Source organism: Mauremys mutica, chromosome 2 (assembly GCF_020497125.1).
Source record: "Mauremys mutica isolate MM-2020 ecotype Southern chromosome 2, ASM2049712v1, whole genome shotgun sequence".
In the NCBI taxonomy this organism is placed as follows: Eukaryota; Metazoa; Chordata; order Testudines; family Geoemydidae; genus Mauremys; species Mauremys mutica.
This window is the reverse complement of record NC_059073.1, coordinates 83,797,629-83,819,850: the sequence shown is the minus strand read 5'-3', so window position 1 is coordinate 83,819,850 and position 22,222 is coordinate 83,797,629. Positions and strand designations below refer to the sequence as shown.

Genomic DNA, 22,222 nt, shown 5'->3' with positions numbered 1-22,222 from the left:
TGTATTTGGTTGTCATGGGTTTTGTTACTATGGCAACTGAGTTAGACTATTAAGGGATAGCTCAGCCGGTTTCAACCGGCTGAGTGAGCTCTCTGTTTCTGCAAATAAAATGGAGGTTTTGGTTAGCTGTCTGCTCTCTGGCCTCAAGTGATTGCTTCCTACACCGGCTGCCCCTAGGACATAACACCATATAAAGCACCGTTTTTAACAATCACAGTTATTGCCAATGCTTTTTACATTAGATGTGTCTATACCTAATACCACCCCTTTGGTAATAACTGGTTTGCTTGCTCCCCTCCAGGTTTCCTTTCATCAAGTCATTGTGTCAATCTTACCTTTGGAGATCAGTGATCACTCACAGTTAAAACAGTTACCTCTTCAAGTGTAACTTGGCATGTACACCCATTATCTCACCCCCCAAATATTCTACTGTTGGACCCAGGCCCTTTTATAAAGGTACATTAGATGTATTTGGTTAGCAGGAGCATCAGCTGTGCTTCCGAAACAAGGCACTGTTGAAAATGGAAACATCCACCATCTAAGAACAATCACTGTGTATCAAAAGCAAATTCATTTTACCTGAATACATAGTTTATATATTGTTGGTCTAAATCACTAGGGAGAAAAAAGAAAAAAAAAAAAGAAGAGCTCTATCAGTAAACCAGTCTAATGGCAGCACTTTCTAGCTAGCAGTGATTTGAAATATCAATATATTAATTTAAAACATTTAAATGGTTGTAACAATATTTCAAGTTTATTGTTCAGTCGTCCTTACTAAGGAAAAACTCCCATTAACTTCTATAGAAGTTTTGTCTGACTAAGCATTGGGGCCTTAAGGTACATCTACGTTGCAGTGTAAGCCCAGGGTTCGAACTCAGGCACAAGATTAACCAGCCTTCCACCTACACACAACTCACACTAACCCAGGGCTTGGACTCAGGGTCCCAGGACTGCAGGGGGGTGAAAGGTCTGAGCCTGAGTCAAGCCGGGACCCAGCTTTATTGCTTTGCAGCATAGCTGCGGCCCCACTGGACTCGTACTCTGGGAATCCACCAAAAGAATTCCACTATCTCATGGGCTGACTTTCTTTGTCCTCGGGAAAAGCAAGTTTAGTGGACAGTCAAATTTTCCCACAATGCACCATGAACAAAGGTCTAGAGTAGCCACCTTTTGGGAGGGCACTAGAAAGTCTGGGACAGGAGTCGGCAACCTTTCAGAAGTGCTGTGCCGAGTCTTCATTCATTCACTCTAATTTAAGGTTTCGTGTGCCAGTAATACATTTTAATGTTTTTAGAAGGTCTCTTTCGATAAATATATAATATATAACTAAATATTGTTGTATATAAAGTAAATAAAGGTTTTTAAAATATTTAAGAAGCTTCATTTAAAATTAAATTAAAATGCAGAGCCCCCCGGACCGGTAGCCAGGATCCGGGTAGTGCGAGTGCCACTGAAAACCATAGGTTGCCTACCCCTGCCCAACGTTAACAAACTCAGGGTCTGCTAACTCGAGTTCTGCTAACCTGAGCTTACACTGCAATGTAGACGTACCCTTCGTCTTTAAACACATGTGGCAACCAGTCTGGAAAATAAATTTCAGTCCAACCATATTATAATACAGTTTATATGTACATATCCTGCAGCCACAGGCACCCATATCCATATATGCTACTGCAGAGTAATGACAGGACAAATATCCAGGCCGACTTGATTTCAAAGGAGTTACTCACATGAATAAAGTTACGCAAGTGCTAGAGTGCTCATAGGATTGGGGTACAATTTTCAGAAGTGCTTAAATGATTAAGGCACCTAAATCTCATTGAAAGTCCATGAGTTTCAGGTACCTGTCACTTAGGTGCTTTTGAAAATTTTGTCCTGCATCTGTTATAGTGGAGAAAGAGAGAAAAAAAAAATAAGTGCAGACTCTGCAGCACTCAAGCTTAACACAAGCCAACGTTTTTAAAATAACTGTGCCAGGAATCAAGAGGTATGTTTTTCTGAATTGGGCCATGATTCATTAATAATGTACTGTTGAAAGTGAATTCAAGCATGAGTTAGCAGTGTTCATCTTAGTGCTGTATACAATACACTTAGGTGTAACATAAGGGTGACAGTCAACGCTTTTCATTTTATCAGAAAAGTTACTATTGGTCAGTTGGTAGCCATCAAAGAAAGCTAATGTATCAAGGGTCACCTCACTTATCTCAATAAAGCAGAGTAGAGAGGCCTATAGTTTACCTGTCATCTAAATAAATGTCTACCTTCTGTAATGGCCATGCCTTTCCTTTAAAAGAGAAAATATTTTTAAAAAAAAAGTTACCTTAAGGAACTAGTTTTCCACAACTTGTGAATGACTTTGTAAACCCCTGTAATTGAAATGACATGTGTAACTGGTCTAATATACGATCATTCTGGTTAACATGCTGTATTCATTTGATACTGGTACACGCAGATATTTGTACTTTGTACCAGCAAGGCACAAAGGATGCACACAATTGCTAACAAAAATTACCTAAAATAACTGTTCTTGAGGGCACATCTACACTGCAATAAAAGACCCATGGCACAGCTCCTGCTGGCACAGATCAGCTGACTCAGGCTTGTGGGGTTTGGGCTGCAGGGGTATAACATTGTAATGTAGACTTGTTGTCTCGGGCTAGAGCCCTGGCTCTGAGCCCTCACAAGGGGGTGGGTCTCAGAGCCCAGGCGCCAGCCTGAGCCCAGATATCTATACTGCAATTTTAAGCCCCACATTCTAAGCCCCAGGAGCCTGAGTCAGCTGATCCAGGCGCTGAGATTCAGTGCCACAGGTTTTTCACTGCAGCATAGACATACCCTAATAGTTCCTTAGTGTGCTTTGATCTATTCCTGTTTCAAAGCAAGTTAGATCAAAAATCACTAGAAAACAGTGCATGCCTGCAGGGTCCACGTGGACACTTAGTGTGCAGCAGACTACTGTGGAACAGGTTGTCACAGGATGCAGCCCTCATTGCCGGACTGGCACCTCCTCCAGGTCATGCTGGGGATTAGCTCAAGGCCAACCCATCCAGGGTCTGCACATCAGCACTCTGTCTTTGCTGCTGCCTACGGCTCCTCTCGCAGCATCCTCTTCTCAACTCAGCCCTCCAGTAGGTCGTCATTTGTATTTCCCCCTTTCAGGAGCTGGGGGGAAGGGGTATCTATGTCCAACAGTCCAGCCACCTCCCCAGTGGCAAGTGGGGGGACCAGGGCCTGCCCACTACTCCAAGCCCCAACCCAGGAACCCTGTAAATAGCAGCCTCCTGCTGTTCTACTGTCAATGCTGCTCTGTTTCCCTGGGCCACTTCCCCATGGCCCAGGGAAACATCTTCTTCACCCTCACCTCAAGGCACTCAGCAGCTCAGTCCCAGGAGCCAGCCACTGCTCTGGCCAAGGTGCTTACAATTCTCTCAGCCCTCTAGGGATGCAGTCCTCACTCCCTGGGCTCCCAGCAGCAACTAACTCTGCTCTGCCCTGTGGCTCTTTTTATATGGGACCACTGGTCCATGACTGGCAGCCTCTCTTCCTTGCAGCCTCTCTCCTATTGGCTACTTCTTGTGCAGCCTCCCCAGGGCTGTATTAACCCCTTCTCTGCCAGTGTGGGGTGGACGCCCCATCACACAGATTAACACCATAGCTTGTCCCAGACTAGAATAGAGTCTCTAGGCACTATACAAACATAAAGTAAGAGATAATCTCTGCACCAAAAAGTTTATAACCTTAATAGACCAGGTGGAAAGGAAGTATTATTATCCCCATTTTACAGATGGGGAACTGACACACAGACAGACCAAGGCCCAGATCTTCAGAAGTATTTAGGCACCCAACAGGAGGATCTAGGTTTGAGGGACTTGCCCAAGGGCATACAGCAAGTGTATTGCAGAGCCAAGAATTAGTTCAGGTTTTCTGAGACCTGGTCCAATGCTTTAGCCACAAGACCACCCTTCTAGGGGTGGTGATTTTAAAGGTGCAGCTGAATCAGAGACTGGTTAATCCTGTGTTTTTAAATTTTGTCCTTTTAAAATGTGTATATGTTTTATTGAGTTGTGTCAATTTAAAATTAGAAAAACATTTATATTTATTTTTTGTAAATAATGACCTATCGCTAAGACCCTATATATTAATAAATGCATTATTATTTAATTATTTCTACTTTCCCGATCTGCAGATTCCATGGTAGCTTAAGCAGTCAAGCCTGGAGAAAGAGTGTGTCACTGACATCAGATTTACTATGCCAACGCCAATTATCCCAAAAATTATTCAAATTACAGAAAAATATCCAAATGCCCATAGAAAAGAAAACCACAGTTTAAATTAAAAAATGCAAGAGGATTGTATACTCATATACAAATATAACCCAAAATTTCACCACCCTTCCTCCAGGAGTATGTTCTGCACAGATTTTCAGTATTTTAAAATACTATCTGTTAACGGACTCTTTAAATGAAATCAGTGTGTGCAAGTAAAGCCCAGACCACAAGCTATTAGTAAATGTTTTCCAAGGAAGATCTATTAGTGAGCACAGCATCAAAACCCTGCAAAACAACCACTGTTTATTAAAATTATATGTGAATTTTCTGATCCAGAGTTACCATTGACTGCCATGCCTACTTTCTTCTATTGTTGTTTTCAATTAAAAAAGCTATAAAGGCAGTCGGGGTGGGGAGGGAGCTTTCCTATTTTCTGCTGTGCAAGGCAGTATAACAATAAACCCTCTCTTACCTTTCATCAAAGTATTTCTTCTTCTTTTTATCATCAGTTTAAATTTCCCTATTTTCACAAGAAGGCCATAATTTGCCTGCTTAATGGGTTTTCTCTATTTTCTCAGACAAGTTTTTCAAAACTTACCAACACAGATCAAGTGAATTAGAGCCCAGAAATAGCCATCTGGATCAAACTGCAACAGAGAACATCTAAATAAATATATGCACATGCATGTAAATAAGTCCACAAATACTTCTTTTGTATTTGGTTTCACAAATTAAAAGCAATGGGAACTGCACTATAAACAACAACACATTAGGTGAGATTAAAGATTTCTCAAAGACTCTTTTGGAGCCCAGAGGATCATCCTCCCTCAGTGTATCTGGACTTTATATTCCATGGACCAGCTCATCAGCTGGTAAAAATCAGCATAGCTCAATTGGCTTCCATGCACTGATTTAAATAACCTGAGAATCCAACAACCCCCCTAATCTCCACTCTCTGCTGTCAAACCCTGGCATTACAGCTACTCTTCTTCAAGCAGAGGAGAAGAGACATGACTCCCTCAGAAACCTGTCACAACTAATTCTCCTAAATTAGCACAGCAGATAGGGGACTGCTGCAGAGTACTGCAATATGTTTCTTCCCACAGTAGCCAGTTATTCCGTCTCTCCAAGGGTACCTCTACACAGCTAAAAAGACCTGTAGTAACATGTCTCAGAGCCAGGGTCAACTGACTCAGGCTTGCTGGGCTTGGGCTGCAGGGCTAAAAATAGCAGTGTAGATATTTGGACTCAGGGTCTCAGAGCCCAGGCTCCAGCCTGAGTCCAAATATCTACACTGCTATTTTTTAGCCCAGCAGCCCGAGACCTGCAAGCCCGAGTCAATTGACTCAGGCTCTGAGACTCACTGCTGCGGGGGTATTTTTGCTGTGTACAAGTACCCTAGATCAGCCTCTGCAGGCTTGTAACAGGAGAGACCATATGACTGGATCAAACAAAGATTGCAGCGCAGATCACTAGGCCTGCCCCAGATGTGTACCTTCTGTTACAGTATCCACTCTTTCATGACACATGCACACATACCATAAATACAAAAAAACTTCACTGTCAGGAAAAAATGACTTAACTCCTACTACTTAGTTTGTGAGCTTCAGGGAGCAGGGCCCCATCTTTTTGTTATGTTTGTGCAGTACCTGAATAATGGGGTCCTGGTCTATGACTGTCTATCATAGACGGATGCTCTCCGTGCTGCTATGGCATCTTTGTATCTCACAGTCTATAATTTATCCTTACAACACGAGTGCTATTATCCCCATTTTACAGACAGGAAACTGAGGTACAGAGAAGCAAAGTGACTTGCCCAAGATCACCTAGGAAGTCTGTGGCAGAGCAAGAAATTAAACCTGGGTTTCCTGAATCCCAGGCTAACACCTTAACCACTGGAACATCCTTCCTCAAGACTGAGTCTCTTAAAAGCTACCATAATGCAAATAAATAAGATAATAATGCTCATATACTATGTTGTTATTAGGGCTGTCAAGCGATTAATTTTTTTAATTGTGCGATTAATCATGATTAAAAAATTAATCACGATTAATCGTGAAATTAATCGTACTGTTAAACAATAATAGAATACCATTTATTTAAATGTTTTGGATGTTTTCTACATTTTCAAATATATTGATTTCAATTACAACACAGAATACAAAGTGTACAGTGCTCACTTTATATTTATTTTTATTACAAGTGTTTGCACTATAAAAAGACAAAAGAAATAGTATTTTTCAATTCACCTAATACAAGTACTGTAATGCAATCTCTTTATCATGAAAGTTGAATTTGCAAATATAGAATTACCGGTATGTACAAAAGTACTGCATTCAAAATTAAAACAATGTAAAGTTTTAGAGTGCATGTCCACTCAGTCCTACTTCTTGTTTAGCCAATCGCTCAAACAAGTTTGTTTACATTTGCAGGAGATAATGCTGCCCGCTTCTTGTTTACAATGTCACCTGAAAGTGAGAACAGGCGTTCTCATGGCACTGTTGTAGCCGGTGTCACAAGATATTTATGTGTCAGATGCGCATGCTTCAACCACCATTCCAGGGGACATGCGTCCATGTTGATGATGGGTTCTGCTTGAAAACGATCCAAAGCAGTGTGGACCAACGCATGTTCATTTTCATTATCTGAGTCAGATGCCACAAGCAGAAGGTTGATTTTCTTTTTTGGTGGTTCGGGTTCTGTAGTTTCCGCATCAGAGTGTTGCTCTTTTAAGACTTTTGAAACCATGCTCCACACCTCGTCCCTCTCAGATTTTGGAAGGCACTTCAGATTCTTAAACCTTGGGTTGAGTGCTGTAGCTATCTTTACAAATCTTACACTGGTACCTTCTTTACATTTTGTCAAATCTGAAGTGAACTTGTTCTTAAAACAAACAACATGTGCTGGGTCATCATCCGAGACTGCTGTAACATGAAATATATGGCAGAATGCAGGTAAAACTGAGAAGGGGACGTACTATTCTCCCCCCAAGGAGTTCAGTCACAAATTTAATTAACACATTTTTTTTAACAAGCGCCATCAGCACGGAAGCATGTCCTCTGGACTGGTGACCAAAGCATGAAGGGGCATACGAATGTTTAGCATCTCTGACACGTAAATACCTTGCAATGCCAGCTACAAAAGCGCCATGCAAATGCCTGTTCTCACTTTCTGGTGACATTGTAAATAAGAAGAGGGCAGCAGTATCTCCTGAAAATGTAAACGAACTTGTTTGTCTTAGCAATTGGCAGAACAAGAAGTAAGATTGAGTGGACTTGTAGCCTCTGAAGTTTTATATTTTTTGGTTTTGAGTGTAGTTATGTAATCAAAAAAAAAAATTCTACATTTGTAAGTTGCACCTTCAGGACAAAGAGCCTGCACTACAGTACTTGTATGAAGTGAATTGAAAAATACTATTTCTTCTGTTTATCATTTTTACAGTGCAAATAATTGTAATCAAAATATACACTTTGATTTCAATTACAACACAGAATACAAAATATATATGAAAATGTAGAAAAACATCCAAAATATTTAATAAATTTCAATTGGTAGTCTCTTGTTTAACAGTGTGATTAAAACTGCAATGAATCATGATTATTCATTTTTTTGAGTTAATCGCGTAAGTTAATCGCGTGAGTTAACCGCGATTAATTGACAGCCCTAGTTGTTATTAAACATAATAGGCCAAGGAGACACTTTTATAACCCTTCACAAAACTGACTGTGAATTACCTTAGCACACACGCAAAAGCCATGCAAATATATTCCCCTGGCTTGGAAACAAGACTCCCCAATACCAAGGTCAAAGACAGCTGACAAAACAGAACCCACCTGCGTGTCAAACAAAGGAAGGCACCCTGCTGCGATCAGAAGGAATAGCACACTGTGTGAAAGAAAACAAAGACCTATAGTTCGTAATCCAATGCTGCACTCTCAGATCAGATTGGGAGTTTCCATTCAACCTCACACTGACATCCCTTCATTTTTACATAAATGATCACTTTTTCCACCAACAGGAAGGTATTTAACCTATTCTCCTTTGTATTTAACAACAAAAAAAGAATTTAATCAGCAGAAAAGAATACCCATGCAAAATGTACATGAGTTAATGCTGTGGACAAGCTTTGTACTTGAGAGTATTAATCGTATTGTGCCAGATTCTCCCTTATCATCCAGCCCCTTTGTTCCACTCCGGCAGCACAAATGGGGGGTCAGGTTATGGCAATAAATGGCCAGCAAAGAATTCCACTTGTTGAGGGGAGTTCCCTGCTGTCATAAACCCAGCAGAGGTGGCACCTGCACCAGCCACTCCTCCCCCAAGTCCTAGCATAGGGAGCACACTGGGGCCACGGTGGACTGAGGGTGCAAAGGAGAGACACTCTAATATACCAATCCTCCACTGGTGTAAAGCAGGGCCGCCCAGAGGATTCCAGGGGCCCGGGGTCTTCGGCGGCGGGGGGCCCTTCTATTCCGGGACCCGCCGCCAAAGTGCCCCGAAGACCCGCGGCGGGAGCCCCCCACCGCCGAATTACCGCCGAAGCGGGACCCGCCGCCGAAGTGCAGCCCGGTGTTCGGGGCAGGTCCCGCTTCGGCGGTAATTCGCCAGTGGGGGGTCCTTCCGCCCCGGAGCGGAAGGACCCCCCGCTGGCGAAGACCGGGAGCGAAGAAGCTCCTGCGCCCTCTTGCCCCGCCCCCTCTGGGCGGCCCTGACCCTATCCACCCCCCCCAGAACACCCACAATCCAAACCCTCCCATTCCCTGCCTCCTGACCGCTTCCCCAACCTCTGCCCCCTCCCTGTGCCCTGACTGTCCCCAGGACTCCCTGCCCCTTAGCCAACCCCCCCGGCCCCAGCCTCTTACCCCCGGCTCCCTCCTCACCCGGAGTCTCAGCGCCTCGCAGAACAGCTGCAGCGTGTGGCCGGCGGGGCCTGAGCCCCGCCCCGCTCAGAGCCGCGTGGTGAGGGGGCGGGGCTGCGAGCTCCACGCCGAACGGAGGGAGCTGAGCTCAGCCCGGAGCTCCCAGCCCCACCCCCTCACCACGCGGCTCTGAGCAGGGCGGGGCTCAGGGGCCCCCCCGGAAACACGCTGCGGTGCTGTCTGAGGACGCCGCTTGATGTGCTAGGGCTCCAGGAGAGGGGCGGAGGCGGGAGCCTCAGTTGTTCTCTTGGGGGCCCCTGCGGAGCCCGGGGCCCGGGGCAAATTGCCCCCTTTGCCCCCCCCTCTGGGCAGCCCTGGTGTAAGGTCCCTAAAGCTGCTCTTACTCACATGAGGGCTGAGTCAATTGCAGAAACAGGTAGCTATAACCTGCTCTTTGACAGCACCCTTCTCCCCTGCGCCAGGCAGAGCTCAGATGCAGGGCAAAATTAAGCCTGTTTACTTTAATTGTTGTAACCCTCATCCCTCCCCATGTATCCCTTTTTGTCATCTGTTTGTCGTCATTTCTTAAATTCACCTAATTCAGAATGTACGCATTTTGGGCCAAAGTTCGTGTCTATCTTTATTTCTGCAACACACCATGAAAATTTAGGAACTCTGAATCAATAGTAACAATAATGAATAATTGTTTTGCAGTTAGTTTTCCAGGGTTGTGAGGTGTTTTTTGGTTGTTGGGGTTTGTTTGTTTTTAAAACGTGGCAGGGGAAAGCAAAACCAAGCAAGAAAAACTCAGGCATGCTTGATGGAGATAATTCAGTGATCAAAACCCATGTATAACAAGATCACTGGGGAAAAAACACCTGGATTGAAAAAGGTTCTAAAACATCAATGAACGTGTTGCTTCTAAGCAGCATAAAAGTTAAACTAATCTTCTCTGATTAGGAGCAAGGGGGCAGCTTTACTCTCAAGCTCCAAAACAAAGTGGCTAATCCACACTCTAAGGCAGCGTTTTTCAAACTTCGGGTCACAACCCAGTACTGGGTCGCAGCATGTCAGGCACTGGGTCACTCTGGTCAGCACCGCCAACCAGGACGTTAAAAGTCCCATTGGCGGTGCTGCCCAGCTAAGGCAGGCTAGTGGCTACCTATTTCGACACCACGCTGTTCCCCAGAAGCTGCCAGCAGTGGGTCCGGCTTCTAGGTGGGGAGCCACGGGGCTCCGCGCACTGCCCCCGCCCTGAGCACCGCTCCGTACTCCCTTTGGCCAGGAACTGGCCAATGGGAGCTGGGGGGAGGGGGGGCAGTGCCTGTGGGCAAGAGTCGGCGCGAAGCCACTTGCACGCTTCCGCTTAAGAGTCAGACCTGCTGCTGGCCGCTTCTGGGGCGCAACGCAGTTAGAGGGGCCAGGATAGGTGGAAAGCCTGCCTTAGCACCCCCGCTGTGCCACTGACTGGGAGCTGCCCGAGGTAAGTCTGAGCCCCAACAGCACGCCCAATCCCCTACCCCTGCCCTGAGCCCCCCCAACCCGAAGCCCCTCCTGCACCCCAACCCCAGAGCCTGTACCCCCAGCCCAGAACCCTGAACCCCTCCCGCACCCCAACCTCCTGCCCCAGCCGAGTCCCCTCCCACACCCTGAACCCCTCATTTCCAGCCCCACTCTGCAGCCCTCACCCCTGTGCCCCAGCCCTGAGCCCCTCCCACACACCAAACCCCTCATCCCCAGCTCCGCTGGGTCGCAGGCATCAACAATTTTCTTCAACTGGGTCCCCAGAAAAGAAGTTTGAAAACCGCTGCTCTAGGGGTTCTGCGGGAGGGAAGGAGCACTTGGTCTTCTGAATGAATGGCTTTTCTATTTCTTATTCTCCCTCTCTCCTTTTCAGAGGTTAAACTTATAGGGACAACAAATAAAGGACCAGATTCTTCCACCAGCATGAGAAAGGGTGGCAGAATTGGGCCCTATAATTTTCAGAAAGGCGATTTCTGAGCTACTTTAAAGCTTCATTCTTTTGCTGTTTATGATTATCCTTTGGAAGCTTAAACTTGAAATATGTTTCCTTTCCAAAACATTTTTTGCCTCCATCCCGTGCATGCAATGGTTTGTTAGTTATAATCATTGGCCTTCCAGCAATGCCATTTAAGTTATACAAAGGTGGTGGTGGGGGGGAGACGGGGAAATCTATTTATACAATTGTTTTTAGAAAATGAAAATATATAAAGATAATTTAATTACATAAATGTTGCAACGTGGGCCTACTGCTGCCCACAGTAATGTGTCTTAAGTCATACATTGTTTTGGTGTTCCATTACCTGAAGCAAACATAGAAACCAGAGCCAAAACCAGTGCAATTCACCCCATCTGAGTAGCTTAAAAAACTTACCTACAGATTTTTAGGAGAGAGGTCTGCTGTATAAAAAGAAAGAAAATGTGCTCAAAAGATTTAAAGTGACTGATCGCTGAAAAAGTGGTCATTTTTTGCATTAAAATGGGAGATAGATTTCAAACATTTTCTCTGGTGACCCTAAATATTTGCTATTACATAACAAAAATTCAGAACTAATAATTTAATAAAATAAGTTCTACATATGGTGGAAAGGAGTCTCCCAACAAAGCGTTAAAGCCATTATAGATCATCCCAACCGGCAAATAAATTGGTTCAGAGGCTGACAAACAACAATAAACCAGCCATTGTGCTTGACTGGGACACTTAGTTTGCAGTAGAATGAGGATTATAGATTGGCATAAACCAATCTCAGAACTGAATTTTCAGCATACTGGTCATCTTAACCTGAAACCAGATATGCATTTCATACCTGGCCTTTATCTTGGAGTGAGCCAAAAGCCTGGCTATTAATTCACCCAGACTGTGGCGTGGCTGGATCAAATTATAGACATTTGTACAGCCTTTGAGCGTCAGTTTTTCAGCAGCACCCAGTGCTGGCTGTTTGTCTTTTATTCTACACACCACAGATGTAATTAATGGAAGATTCCTTTCAAACTAGAGGAGGCTTCATGTGGTATGAAGTGCTTGCCAGGGCCACTCTACACAGCAAATCACACTGATCTCTAATAAGCAGGATCTCCAATACATCTTAAGACTAGAGACACATCGCACTCCTGTTAAAGGAAATGGGAATCTTTCTCCTGACTTAAATGGGAATTGCACTCTACCAGGGTACATCTACACTGCGTTTTAAAACACATGGCAACAAGTCTCAGAGTCTGTGTCTACAGAAATGGACTTGTAGTTATGGCCCTAAAACCAGCTGTGTAGACATTGCGGTTCAGGCTGGGGCTCGGTCTCTGAAGCCCACCCTGCCTTCCTGGGCTTCAGAGCCCAAACTCCAGCCCAAACCCAAATGTCCACACAGCTGTTTTTAATTCTGTAGCGCAAACCCGATGAGCCCAAATCTGTAGACCTGGGTTCTGAGATTCGGAGCCATGGGTTTTAAAAAGCAGTGCAACCATACCCCATAGCATCTAAAAATATATGGTTTCCCCCCACAACCTTCATGTTCAGATACGATCAATTCTAGCTTTGTATAGTTCACGAGACTCATATCATTTATCAAATCACTATACACACTGTACCTGCAAGATTTAAGGGCCCCAATTCTCCTGCCATTGAGGTTAAAGGATCAAGCTCTTATATCTGGCAAAAGGAGATGGGATTTTCATTTTCAAAAGGAACAAATCATCAGGATCAAACCAGTCTTAAAAAATACAGATCAAATTGTCAATATACATTCAAAGTATTTCCCTAGCCAAGAAAAAGGTCAATAGCTTGATATTTGCTGACAGTGACTGCTGTCTCTGAGACTCACTGCAGTGCAATCAGTGCAGGCAGGAAAGCATGCAGGACTAATTTAGGTATTAAAAGAAATACAGCATCTTGTTATAGTGCAGTTACATTACAGGAACTGGCCTTTCATATATTGATTACCTCTTTCTGCACAAACTTCTGGAATCCACAGGTTATAACTTCTGCTGCATTGTGGACAGTAAGGAACACAGGAATTGGCTGCCACCGGAGGAGGAAAATGACATTCAGAATTAGCACCCTCTCTCTCTACAGTAAGCTGTTATTCATTTTCCTATATCTGTCTATTGATACAGAAACTTGGGTGTTACTTAAGACTAAGGCATTGTGGATGCCATGGTTTTACAGGTTTACCATCAGTTTCTCCTATGGAGAATTGCCATAAACTAGGGAAGTAGTATAGAATAAGGTACTCAAGCAGTACTGGAATTCCACCTTCAAGCCAAAAGGACCCAGAGAGGCCTCTTGCTGCTACTCCAATGAAAGTAATCAAGAAATAGACAACAATAATAGTGATTAATCTGACTCCAGGTGAAGTCAACTAGACTGCAGGTGCTCAGCACTTTTTTTAAAATCAGGTCTGAGGTGTCTCAGATTGACAGCCAAAAACTGAGGCAACCCAACATTAGAAAATGTTGATTTTAATTCTCATAATACTCATGTGAGAAAAGTAAAAATTAATATCCACAGATGGGGAAAACAGACTTGGAGAGATTAGTTCATGTTTGTAAAGTGCTTGAGATCCACTTGGATGATAAATAGTGTATGCACCAAACACATCTTAGATTTTATTTTGCAAAGAAGCCTCAAACCATTTTTCTGTGTTTTGTTCTTCTTTTTCAAATAGCTGGACAAAATGTCCCTACTAAAATATTCCTAGCTATAATGACAATTCAGATGGAGCAATGAACACATTTACATGATTGCTTTAGACACCTTTAAATTAGCAAGAAAATGTAAAAAAAAGTGCATGTAGGCAGCAAATTGTCAGCTGCTCTTTCACGGATAATGAAAACCTAACAAGTACTGACCCCACAGCTGGACTTGGACTTCTGATGCCAAGTGAGAAAGTTAAAATGAGACCATCTAATATTAGCATCTTGAGCTAGACACAATAATAGGAAAATCTAGAAAAAATGATATCCAAGGAAAGTTGACACCAGAATTTACATTATTCCTTTTGTGGAGCCAATTTACTACTTTTTTTGTATGCTATTGGCTCCTTCTAGAGTCAAAAGAAATGTGTTTTAGAGCCAACAATTGCTCCAATTTGACCAGCTCAGTTAACCTTCTCCATATGTTTATTATCTTTGATGTGAATTTTTTTTTTAAATGTATGAGTGGCTTTAGTTCTCATGGACAGAAGGTTTACTGTCTGGGACCAGCCAGTGCAATTGGATTCTGTGCAGACTTTCCTACATAGTTCTGTCAATGCATCTCAGTCCAGACACAAGCAATCCTCTTCCAGTTCCAGACCTGTTCTGAGCAGAGAGATGGACAGTGTGTTTTGTGACGTGCACAAATAATAATAGAGAGCCCAATACAGTAAACAATTATGTGTGTAAGTTATTCACTTATAGGTGTTGGAAGGATTGGGCCCTTGGCATGGCCCATGCAATTAATTAAATTTCTACTTAGGAGGTAAACCACTGGATCCAAGAGCCAAACATATCGCTGATGCGAGCAGGCCCAACTCCAGTGATCTGTTAAATTAATTTTCCTTACGTCTGTATTATATGCCTATAGTGGACAGTGAAGCATGCATTCAGGAGTGAAATTCACTCAAATACATGAATCTACACACCAGTTAGGGTCCATGAACCTAACAGGACTATTTTAATGAGTAATTCTCATGTGCCCAAGTGTTTGCAGGATTGGCCCTTAAATCCTGACTTGTCCACATCACAAAACAAAGTATGACTGGTAGCTTCTGTTCAAGAGAGGTTAGGACATGGACCCCTAAGATCTGTGCATGGACGGAAACCTCATTGTGTGGATCTCTGCCATCCTGCACAGAAGTGGGCTCAACCCTTCCTCTCCCCACAAAAGACATTCCCCTTTTTCCTGGATGTCCATGTATCCAGGCAGTAAGGAAGGAGAGGAAACTGGGTAAACCAAGGGAGGAGTGGGTGAACCAAGGATCTGACTGGGGAGGACTTACTCAGTACCTCCTCCATCCCTATGGAGTGCAGGCAGAGAAGACAATACAGCCTGAAGCCTGAGGATGCATTATTGTTTCCTTTTAGCCCTTTCTAAAGGATCTGTGGTTAGTCACAGCCAGGAGAAGCCAAATGGATCTGCTCTAACGAGGAGCCAAAGAGGCCACCATTGTAGGTGGCCAGGGGTGAGATTCCATCTGCAGGCAAATGGCCCCAGTTTCCTGAAGATCCACTGTAACCCACAGGGAATGAGATTGGGCCCCACAGCCTTTTCCATGGCAGTGGGGGGCCCTGCCTTCACCCTCTCCACCCAACAAGATGAAGTTGAGGTGTATCATTGCAAGCAGATCCTTATGGCAATTTCTCTCCCCATCCCTCTTGTGGGTTTTAATGTGGGTGGGTATGATCTGGCCATGGAGTCGAAGAGTGTTGTCTAAGTCTGGATTGGGATGCATTGACAAAACTCATAGGGAAGTTTGCACAGCATCTGATCACACAGACTGGACAATTCCTATAAAATACTGATATGGGTTTTTTAAAATAAAGTCACAGGATTTTCATTTTCAAAAATACTGAAGGCAATTTAAACAAATGATATTAAATATTACTTAAAGCATACTTGACTTCACCTAGATCTTCACTGGCCTAGTATAGTTTAAATGACTTTATGAATCCATTCAATCCCTTAATCTCTTCCCAAATAGACAATTTGCAATTTATTTTTTCAAACCCCATAATGTGTCAAAAATATCCTATAAAAGGGACACAAGCCTTTTCCACTGATCTCATTATGTATCTCATTTGCAATAGAGGAAAACAATTTAAAAAACAGAGTTAGTAACACCTCCAGCAACTTCTGTTTGCATAAGGCAGATTGGCGAGGCTCTATTCTGCAAGATGCTGAGCATTCCTGGGAGGTGCTGAGTCCTCTCTGCTGTCACTGAAGTCAGTGGGAGTTCAGGGTGCGAGGTACATCTCAGTGATGCTCCACATCTTGCAGAATCAACACTCTAATCTCTAGTAGTGTTAGTAAAACAGCACTGAAATCCTTGCTTGTAGAACATTTTCTTTATCCATGAAGTATAGAGAATCTGGTTATTCATTTCCACTGGAGTGTTCCTTCAGGGCCGCCCAGAGGATTCCAGGGGCTCGGGGTCTTCGGCGGCGGGGGGCCCTTCTATTCCGGGACCCGCCGCCAAAGTGCCCCGAAGACCCGCGGCGGGAGCTCCCCGCCGCCGAATTACCGCCGAAGCGGGACCCGCCGCCGAAGTGCAGCCCGGTGTTCGGGGCAGGTCCCGCTTTGGCGGTAATTCGCCAGTGTGGAGTCCTTCCGCCCCGTAGCGGAAGGACCCCCCGCTGGCGAAGACCGGGAGCGAAGAAGCTCCTGCGCCCTCTTGCCCCGCCCCCTCTGGGCGGCCCTGACCCTATCCACCCCCCCCAGAACACCCACAATCCAAACCCCCCATTCCCTGCCTCCTGACCGCTCCCCCAACCTCTGCCCCCTCCCTGTGCCCTGACTGTCCCCAGGACTCCCTGCCCCTTAGCCAACCCCGCTGGCCCCAGCCTCTTACCCACGGCTCCCTCCTCACCCAGAGTCTCAGCGCCCCGCAGAACAGCTGCAGCGTGTGGCCGGCGGGGCCTGAGCCCCGCCCCGCTCAGAGCCGCGTGGTGAGGGGGCGGGGCTTGGAGCTCCACGCCAAGCGGAGGGAGCTGAGCTCAGCCCGGAGCTCCCAGCCCCGCCCCCTCACCACGCGGCTCTGAGCGGGGTGGGGCTCAGGGGCCCCGGCGGAGACACACTGCGGCGCTGTCTGAGGACGCCGCTTGATGTGCTAGGGCTCCAGGAGAGGGGCGGAGGCGGGAGCCTCAGCTGTTCTCTTGGGGGCCCCTGCAGAGCCCGGGGCCCGGGGCAAATTGCCCCCTTTCCCCCCCCCCCTCTGGGCGGCCCTGTGTTCCTTACCAGTCTAGATAATGCCCTGGAACCTGCATAGATAATGCCCACAAAAAGCGCTGAAGCCGGGATCCATGTCAGTACTTCAGATCTGTAAAAAAAATGAAAAATACCATTATTTACCACATTCCTTTTACAAATGGCCATTAGCAGTAGTTGTTTATGCTGGCCAATGTAAAAGGGCTTTCTCAAGCAAAGCTGTACATATTTAATTCAGTGTTTTGCCCTCACATTCCCACCGCCGACTTACTTAGGAACTCTCCAGGACAGAAAAGAACAAGTTAACTCACCTAACCCCAAATTTCCTTTTTATTGAAGCAGAAGTTGTGCTCCCCAATATATATCTTCCCAGAATACCTGTTTAACTTCCATTAACAGCAATTGTTCTGATTGATTTTGACAGAAATCTGCTCAATAGAAGTTGGAAGAAGGTATAAAATGGCCTGTGTGATGCATACACACACACACACACATACACAGGATGTACATGTTTATTCCTCAGCTAGGTCTGCAAATATATTTCTCCTACAGGTCACTTAGCCCCTGTGAGATTTGCCTCTTGAGTTTTCATAATGACATACCTTTGACTAAGCCAAACTTCTAGAGGCAGTTTAACAACTAATATGGGCAAATGAAGTCATTCCAGCTTGATCTAATTTTTCTTAGTCATATTTTGTGCTGTGGGCTGAAGTTTCACCTTTATGAAGAGTCTTCACAATTTGTTTTCTTCTGCAAGTCTCAGAGGGTAGGGGAGGAAAAGCACCAAGCAAGTGCTTAACTTCAGTGGGAGTGATATCAAATCCTGAATAAGGGGGGAAAGGGGGAGCAACTAAGGGCTTGATTCAAAGTCAATTAAAGTAAATGAATTTTTCCATTGATTTCATCTGGCTTTGGATCAGGCCTAACAGATCATGAAGTAAGGCCGGAATATTTATTTTTAAGAAGTGTGGAATCCTAGTTCTTCCAAAGTCAATTGAATACTACAAAACAAGCCCCTGGGTTTACATCATGTTCATGACTTGTGGACAAGCCCCAAAAAGTGCAGTCACATGATGCAAAAAGCAATATAAAAACTCCATTCAAGAATGTGAAATTAAAATGAGCTGAAATGAGGATATATGTGCAAAGATTTATGCAACTACAATGAAAGAAAAACATAAAATCATGTTTCATCTCCTTCTGTACATTTCTTTTCATCTAGGCTTTTGAAGACACATGACTAAAAACCCAGGAGATCTAAAAGTCACAGACATAGAAATCCCCAGGCTTTCTTGTTTATTGGGTAGTTATGATCATTTTGATAGGAATAATGCACCTTTTAAGGCTATTGACTTCAACTGGAATCTTGCCTGGATCAGGATCTGAACCTACTGTAGTGCACTACCAATGAGTTCACATCAGATCCCTACCTAAAGCAAACGATGCCACTGGAATGGAGAACTCTGGAAAAATAAAACCCCGCAACTTGAGAACTGAATTCCCATTAGGAACATAAAAATAAAAAAATCCTGACCACCATGTGAAGTTTCAGGAATTCCTGAAATGTTTATCTCTCCAGTGCAATCATATCAAATGCAGTGGAGAAGAATTTCAAAAAGAAGTTCTGATGATGTAACAGTACGTTGGGTATTTTTGACCAAGAAAAAGCCTCAAGTAACGTTTCTTTGAATAGTCCAAGAGGGGAAACTGAAGAAGGCTGCCTGTAGTGTGACCCTAGGCCAAGAGAGGGCACATGAGAGGCACATGAGACCTGGTTTATGCTACAAGGTTAAACTGACATAAGCTACCTTGAGTCAACCTATCTGTGGAAGTGTCTTCACTTAAATTTGGCTCCTGCCAACATAAGTGCCTCTCTACACCAATTTAATAACACCAGTTCGCTGAGCGGCCTAAGGTCACATGGTCGATGTATTTAGGTCAATGCAGTGTCAGTGTAGACACTGGGTTGCTTACGTTGACTGTTACTGGCTTTCAGGAGCTGTCCCACAATGCCACACGCTGACAATACAATCGATACAAGTGCTCCTGGTGAGGACGCACACCACCAATACAAGGAGCCAAGTGTGCACCCCGCCACACAAGCGATTTAATAACTGCATGCCAACATAAGTTAGGTCAACATAAATCTGTAATGAAGACATGGCCCGAGTCACTTGTAGTAACGTGACTGACAGCAGAATGCAGCGACATGCATACAGGGAAGTAAACCGCTGTAACAAAGACAGGAAAGGAAAAGGCAACTTCCCAGGCTGTTAGGATGTGATCAGAAGCTCACTGAAGTCAATAGAAAGACTCATTAACTTCAGTGGGTTTTGAATCAGATCCTTAGGGCTCTGCATTTCTCTTTGAGTGAATGCAATATGAATCATCGTCTCTTACTCCCTGAGTAACTATGGCGATATTATGCATAGCCCCTAAGGGTGGGAACATCTCCCACTCTCTACAGAGCCCTTCTTGCTGAGCCAAGTTCCATACAGAGTTACAAATCCAGCCTTTTTGCAGGTAGGAGAAGGGTGACTGTGGTGGCCTTGGGAGTTGGGGGATGATAAACTGGGGTGTCCAAAACGCTAAAGAAAACTTGTTGTAAGCCACATGCCTTATATAGCTCAGTATCTGCTGCTTTTTAGCTTTTATAAAAGATATTTCTTGGGTTCAGGGTCAGAAGTACACGCAGGAGAAAGAGATATTACAGTGCAAAGCTAATGGGGCTACATTTTTCAAAAGCACCCTTTAAGTTTGGGTGCCTTACTTGATGCACCTGATTTTTCAGAGGTGTTGAACACAGCTCCCAGAAGCATCACTTGCCGATGTGGACACTTGGCACCTCTAAAAACCATGTTTAGCTATCTAAAGATGGGCTCTCAAAAATTAAAGCCACCCAGAACTAAAGAGCATTTCTGAAAATTTGGACTTAAATGTCTTGCATGAATTGCAGTACCTAGCTAAGAGTACAGCAAAATATGAGACTTCATACAAAGACTGGAATATAATTACAGTGCTTTGCAGAATGAGTCTAAAGCACTGGCTATTCCTAGTTATTTAATTTAGTCATTAACTAATAGTTAGAGAATGCCTACTCCATAAAACTATGGAGAAATTCTCTCAACTGTTCATCTCTCAAGGGTTGTTAGTCTCATTTAATTCCCTGTATCAGACTGACATCTAGTGGATGTAGGGCTTTGTTTCCAAAACACTCAAAAAAGCTGGTCAAAATTTTTCCATCAAATCTTTTCTTTGATAGAAAATGGCTTTTCAACAAAATCCAAAGTTTTCATCTAAAATTTTCTTCAACATTTTTCAAGGTTTTCACTGAAAGAAATAAACATTAGAAACAAAAAAATATTCGGTTTAGTTCTGGGTATGGCTTTAAATTTTTCAACAACCCATAAAAACCTCAAAGAAAAAATTTGACAAACAATTTTGATTTTGGTTTCATCCAAAAAAAAAAATCATTTCCAAATGAGGCCTACTTAAAAAAAATTGACAGGATGTAACTTATGCCTGCATCTCTTCTGTATTTCCAGGATATATTAAGGGTAAAGAAAAATAATGCATATAGTAGGGGTCGGCAACCTTTCAGAAGCGGTGTGCCGAGTCTTCATTTATTCACTCTAATTTAAGGTTTCGCGGGCCAGTAATACATTTTAATGGTTTTTAGAAAGTCTTTCTATACGTCTATAATATATAACTAAACTATTGTTGTATGTAAAGTAAATAAGGTTTTTAAAATGTTTAAGAAGCTTAATTTAAAATTAAATTAAAATGCAGAGCCCCCCCAGAGCAGTGGCCAGGACCCGGGCAGTGTGAGTGCCACTGAAAATCAGCTCACGTGCCGCCATTGGCACAGGTGCCATAGGTTGCCTACCCCTGGCATACAGAATAAAAGTTTGTTAATAACTGTAGTTACCAACTACCACCAGCAGAACAAGGCTGTTCTCTGAAGGGCCTGATCCTGTCAATGAGCGTTTTGGCCCAAAATATTTCCACTCTATCCAAATTGTTTATAAAAAACATATCGGGACGCAGGGCCGGTGCAAGGATATTTTGCGCCCTAGGCGAAACTTCCACCTTGCGCTCCCTCTCTCCCCCCAGCATCACTTATTAAAAACTTTCAAAAATGAATACTGCATAATGTGGCATTGTTTATTAGAATTAATACACGTCCAGCTTGAAAATTTATTAATTGAATTATTTAGTCTACATATTTAATGAAAATAAATGAATAACCTGACAGTGCTGACATTGTTATCGTTTTCACTTTGCACAACATAACATGGATCTTAAAATAAATCGCATACATTATACACAACACACTGTCACAGAGTAACACCTCATAATTTAGAATTTATTTCTCCACAGGGAAGGGAAGCAGACTGGGTTTGGTCAGTGAGGGTTCGGGTTTGGCTGGGGCAGGGAAAGGAAGCAGACCGGATTCAGTCAGTGACGGTTCGAGTTTGGCCTGGAGGAGAAGGAAGCAGACTGGGTTCGGGTCAGTGAGGGATTGGGTTTGTCTGGGGAGCGGAAGGGAAGCAGACCAGGTTGAGTCAGTGGGGTATCGGGTTAGTGGGGAAGGGAAGCAGACCAGGTTCAGTCAGTGGGCGTTCGGGTTTGGCTGGGGAGTGCAAGGGGAGCAGTCTGCAGCCGGGGTTCGGTCACTGGGAGGATCGGAGTTGGCTGGGAAGGGCAAGGGAAGCGGACTGGGTTTGGGTGTGGAGGGGGGCAGCGGGAGGGGTAGGATTCAAAGAGCCGCAAGATGAAATAGGCACTATCCTCTCCAGTCCCTGGCATGCAGCAGCAGCGGGCCAAGTGCACTTGCAACAGGGCAATGGGAGCATGTGGCCTGCTTTGCCTTCACAAGTCCGTCCTGCACCCGGGCTGGGGAGTTGAATATTGGGCTCTCGCTCCAGCAGGGGGGTGTGGGGCAGGCAGGACTGTGAGGCAGAGAGTGCGCGGCCCTCATACCAAAGCAGGGTCGGGAGGGTAGAAAGCTGGGCGCAAGGAAGTGGGTTAAAGCGGCTTAGCCGCCCCTCCACGCAAGCAGAGCCTCTGCCCTGGAAATCCTGCAGCCGGCTCTCCGAGGAGCATGCCATGTGCAAGCCGTCCCACTTGCACCATACTGACAGCACAGCTCAGCCCAGCGGGGGGTTTTACAC

At 44.4% G+C, this 22,222-nt stretch overlaps 1 protein-coding gene across 15 annotated transcripts in view; it reads right to left on the bottom strand.

The window, feature by feature from the left end:
* TMEM241 (transmembrane protein 241) overlaps positions 1-22,222 on the bottom strand; it is a 142,769-nt gene that overhangs the window by 106,244 nt on the left and 14,303 nt on the right. For 10 of the 15 annotated variants that reach the window (XM_045003307.1, XM_045003311.1, XM_045003313.1 and 7 more), the window contains exons 4-10: positions 17,079-17,160; positions 13,086-13,163; positions 11,523-11,548; positions 8,102-8,153; positions 4,867-4,915; positions 2,321-2,366; positions 580-615 (exon numbers count right to left, since the gene is read on the bottom strand). In XM_045003307.1, coding sequence (XP_044859242.1) covers positions 580-615; positions 2,321-2,366; positions 4,867-4,915; positions 8,102-8,153; positions 11,523-11,548; positions 13,086-13,163; positions 17,079-17,160 — 369 coding nt within the window. Of the gene's footprint in view, positions 1-579; positions 616-2,238; positions 2,285-2,320; positions 2,367-4,866; positions 4,916-8,101; positions 8,154-11,522; positions 11,549-13,085; positions 13,164-17,078; positions 17,161-22,222 lie in introns of all 15 variants that reach the window. The other 5 variants (XM_045003310.1, XM_045003308.1, XM_045003309.1 and 2 more) reach the window with 5 other exon arrangements.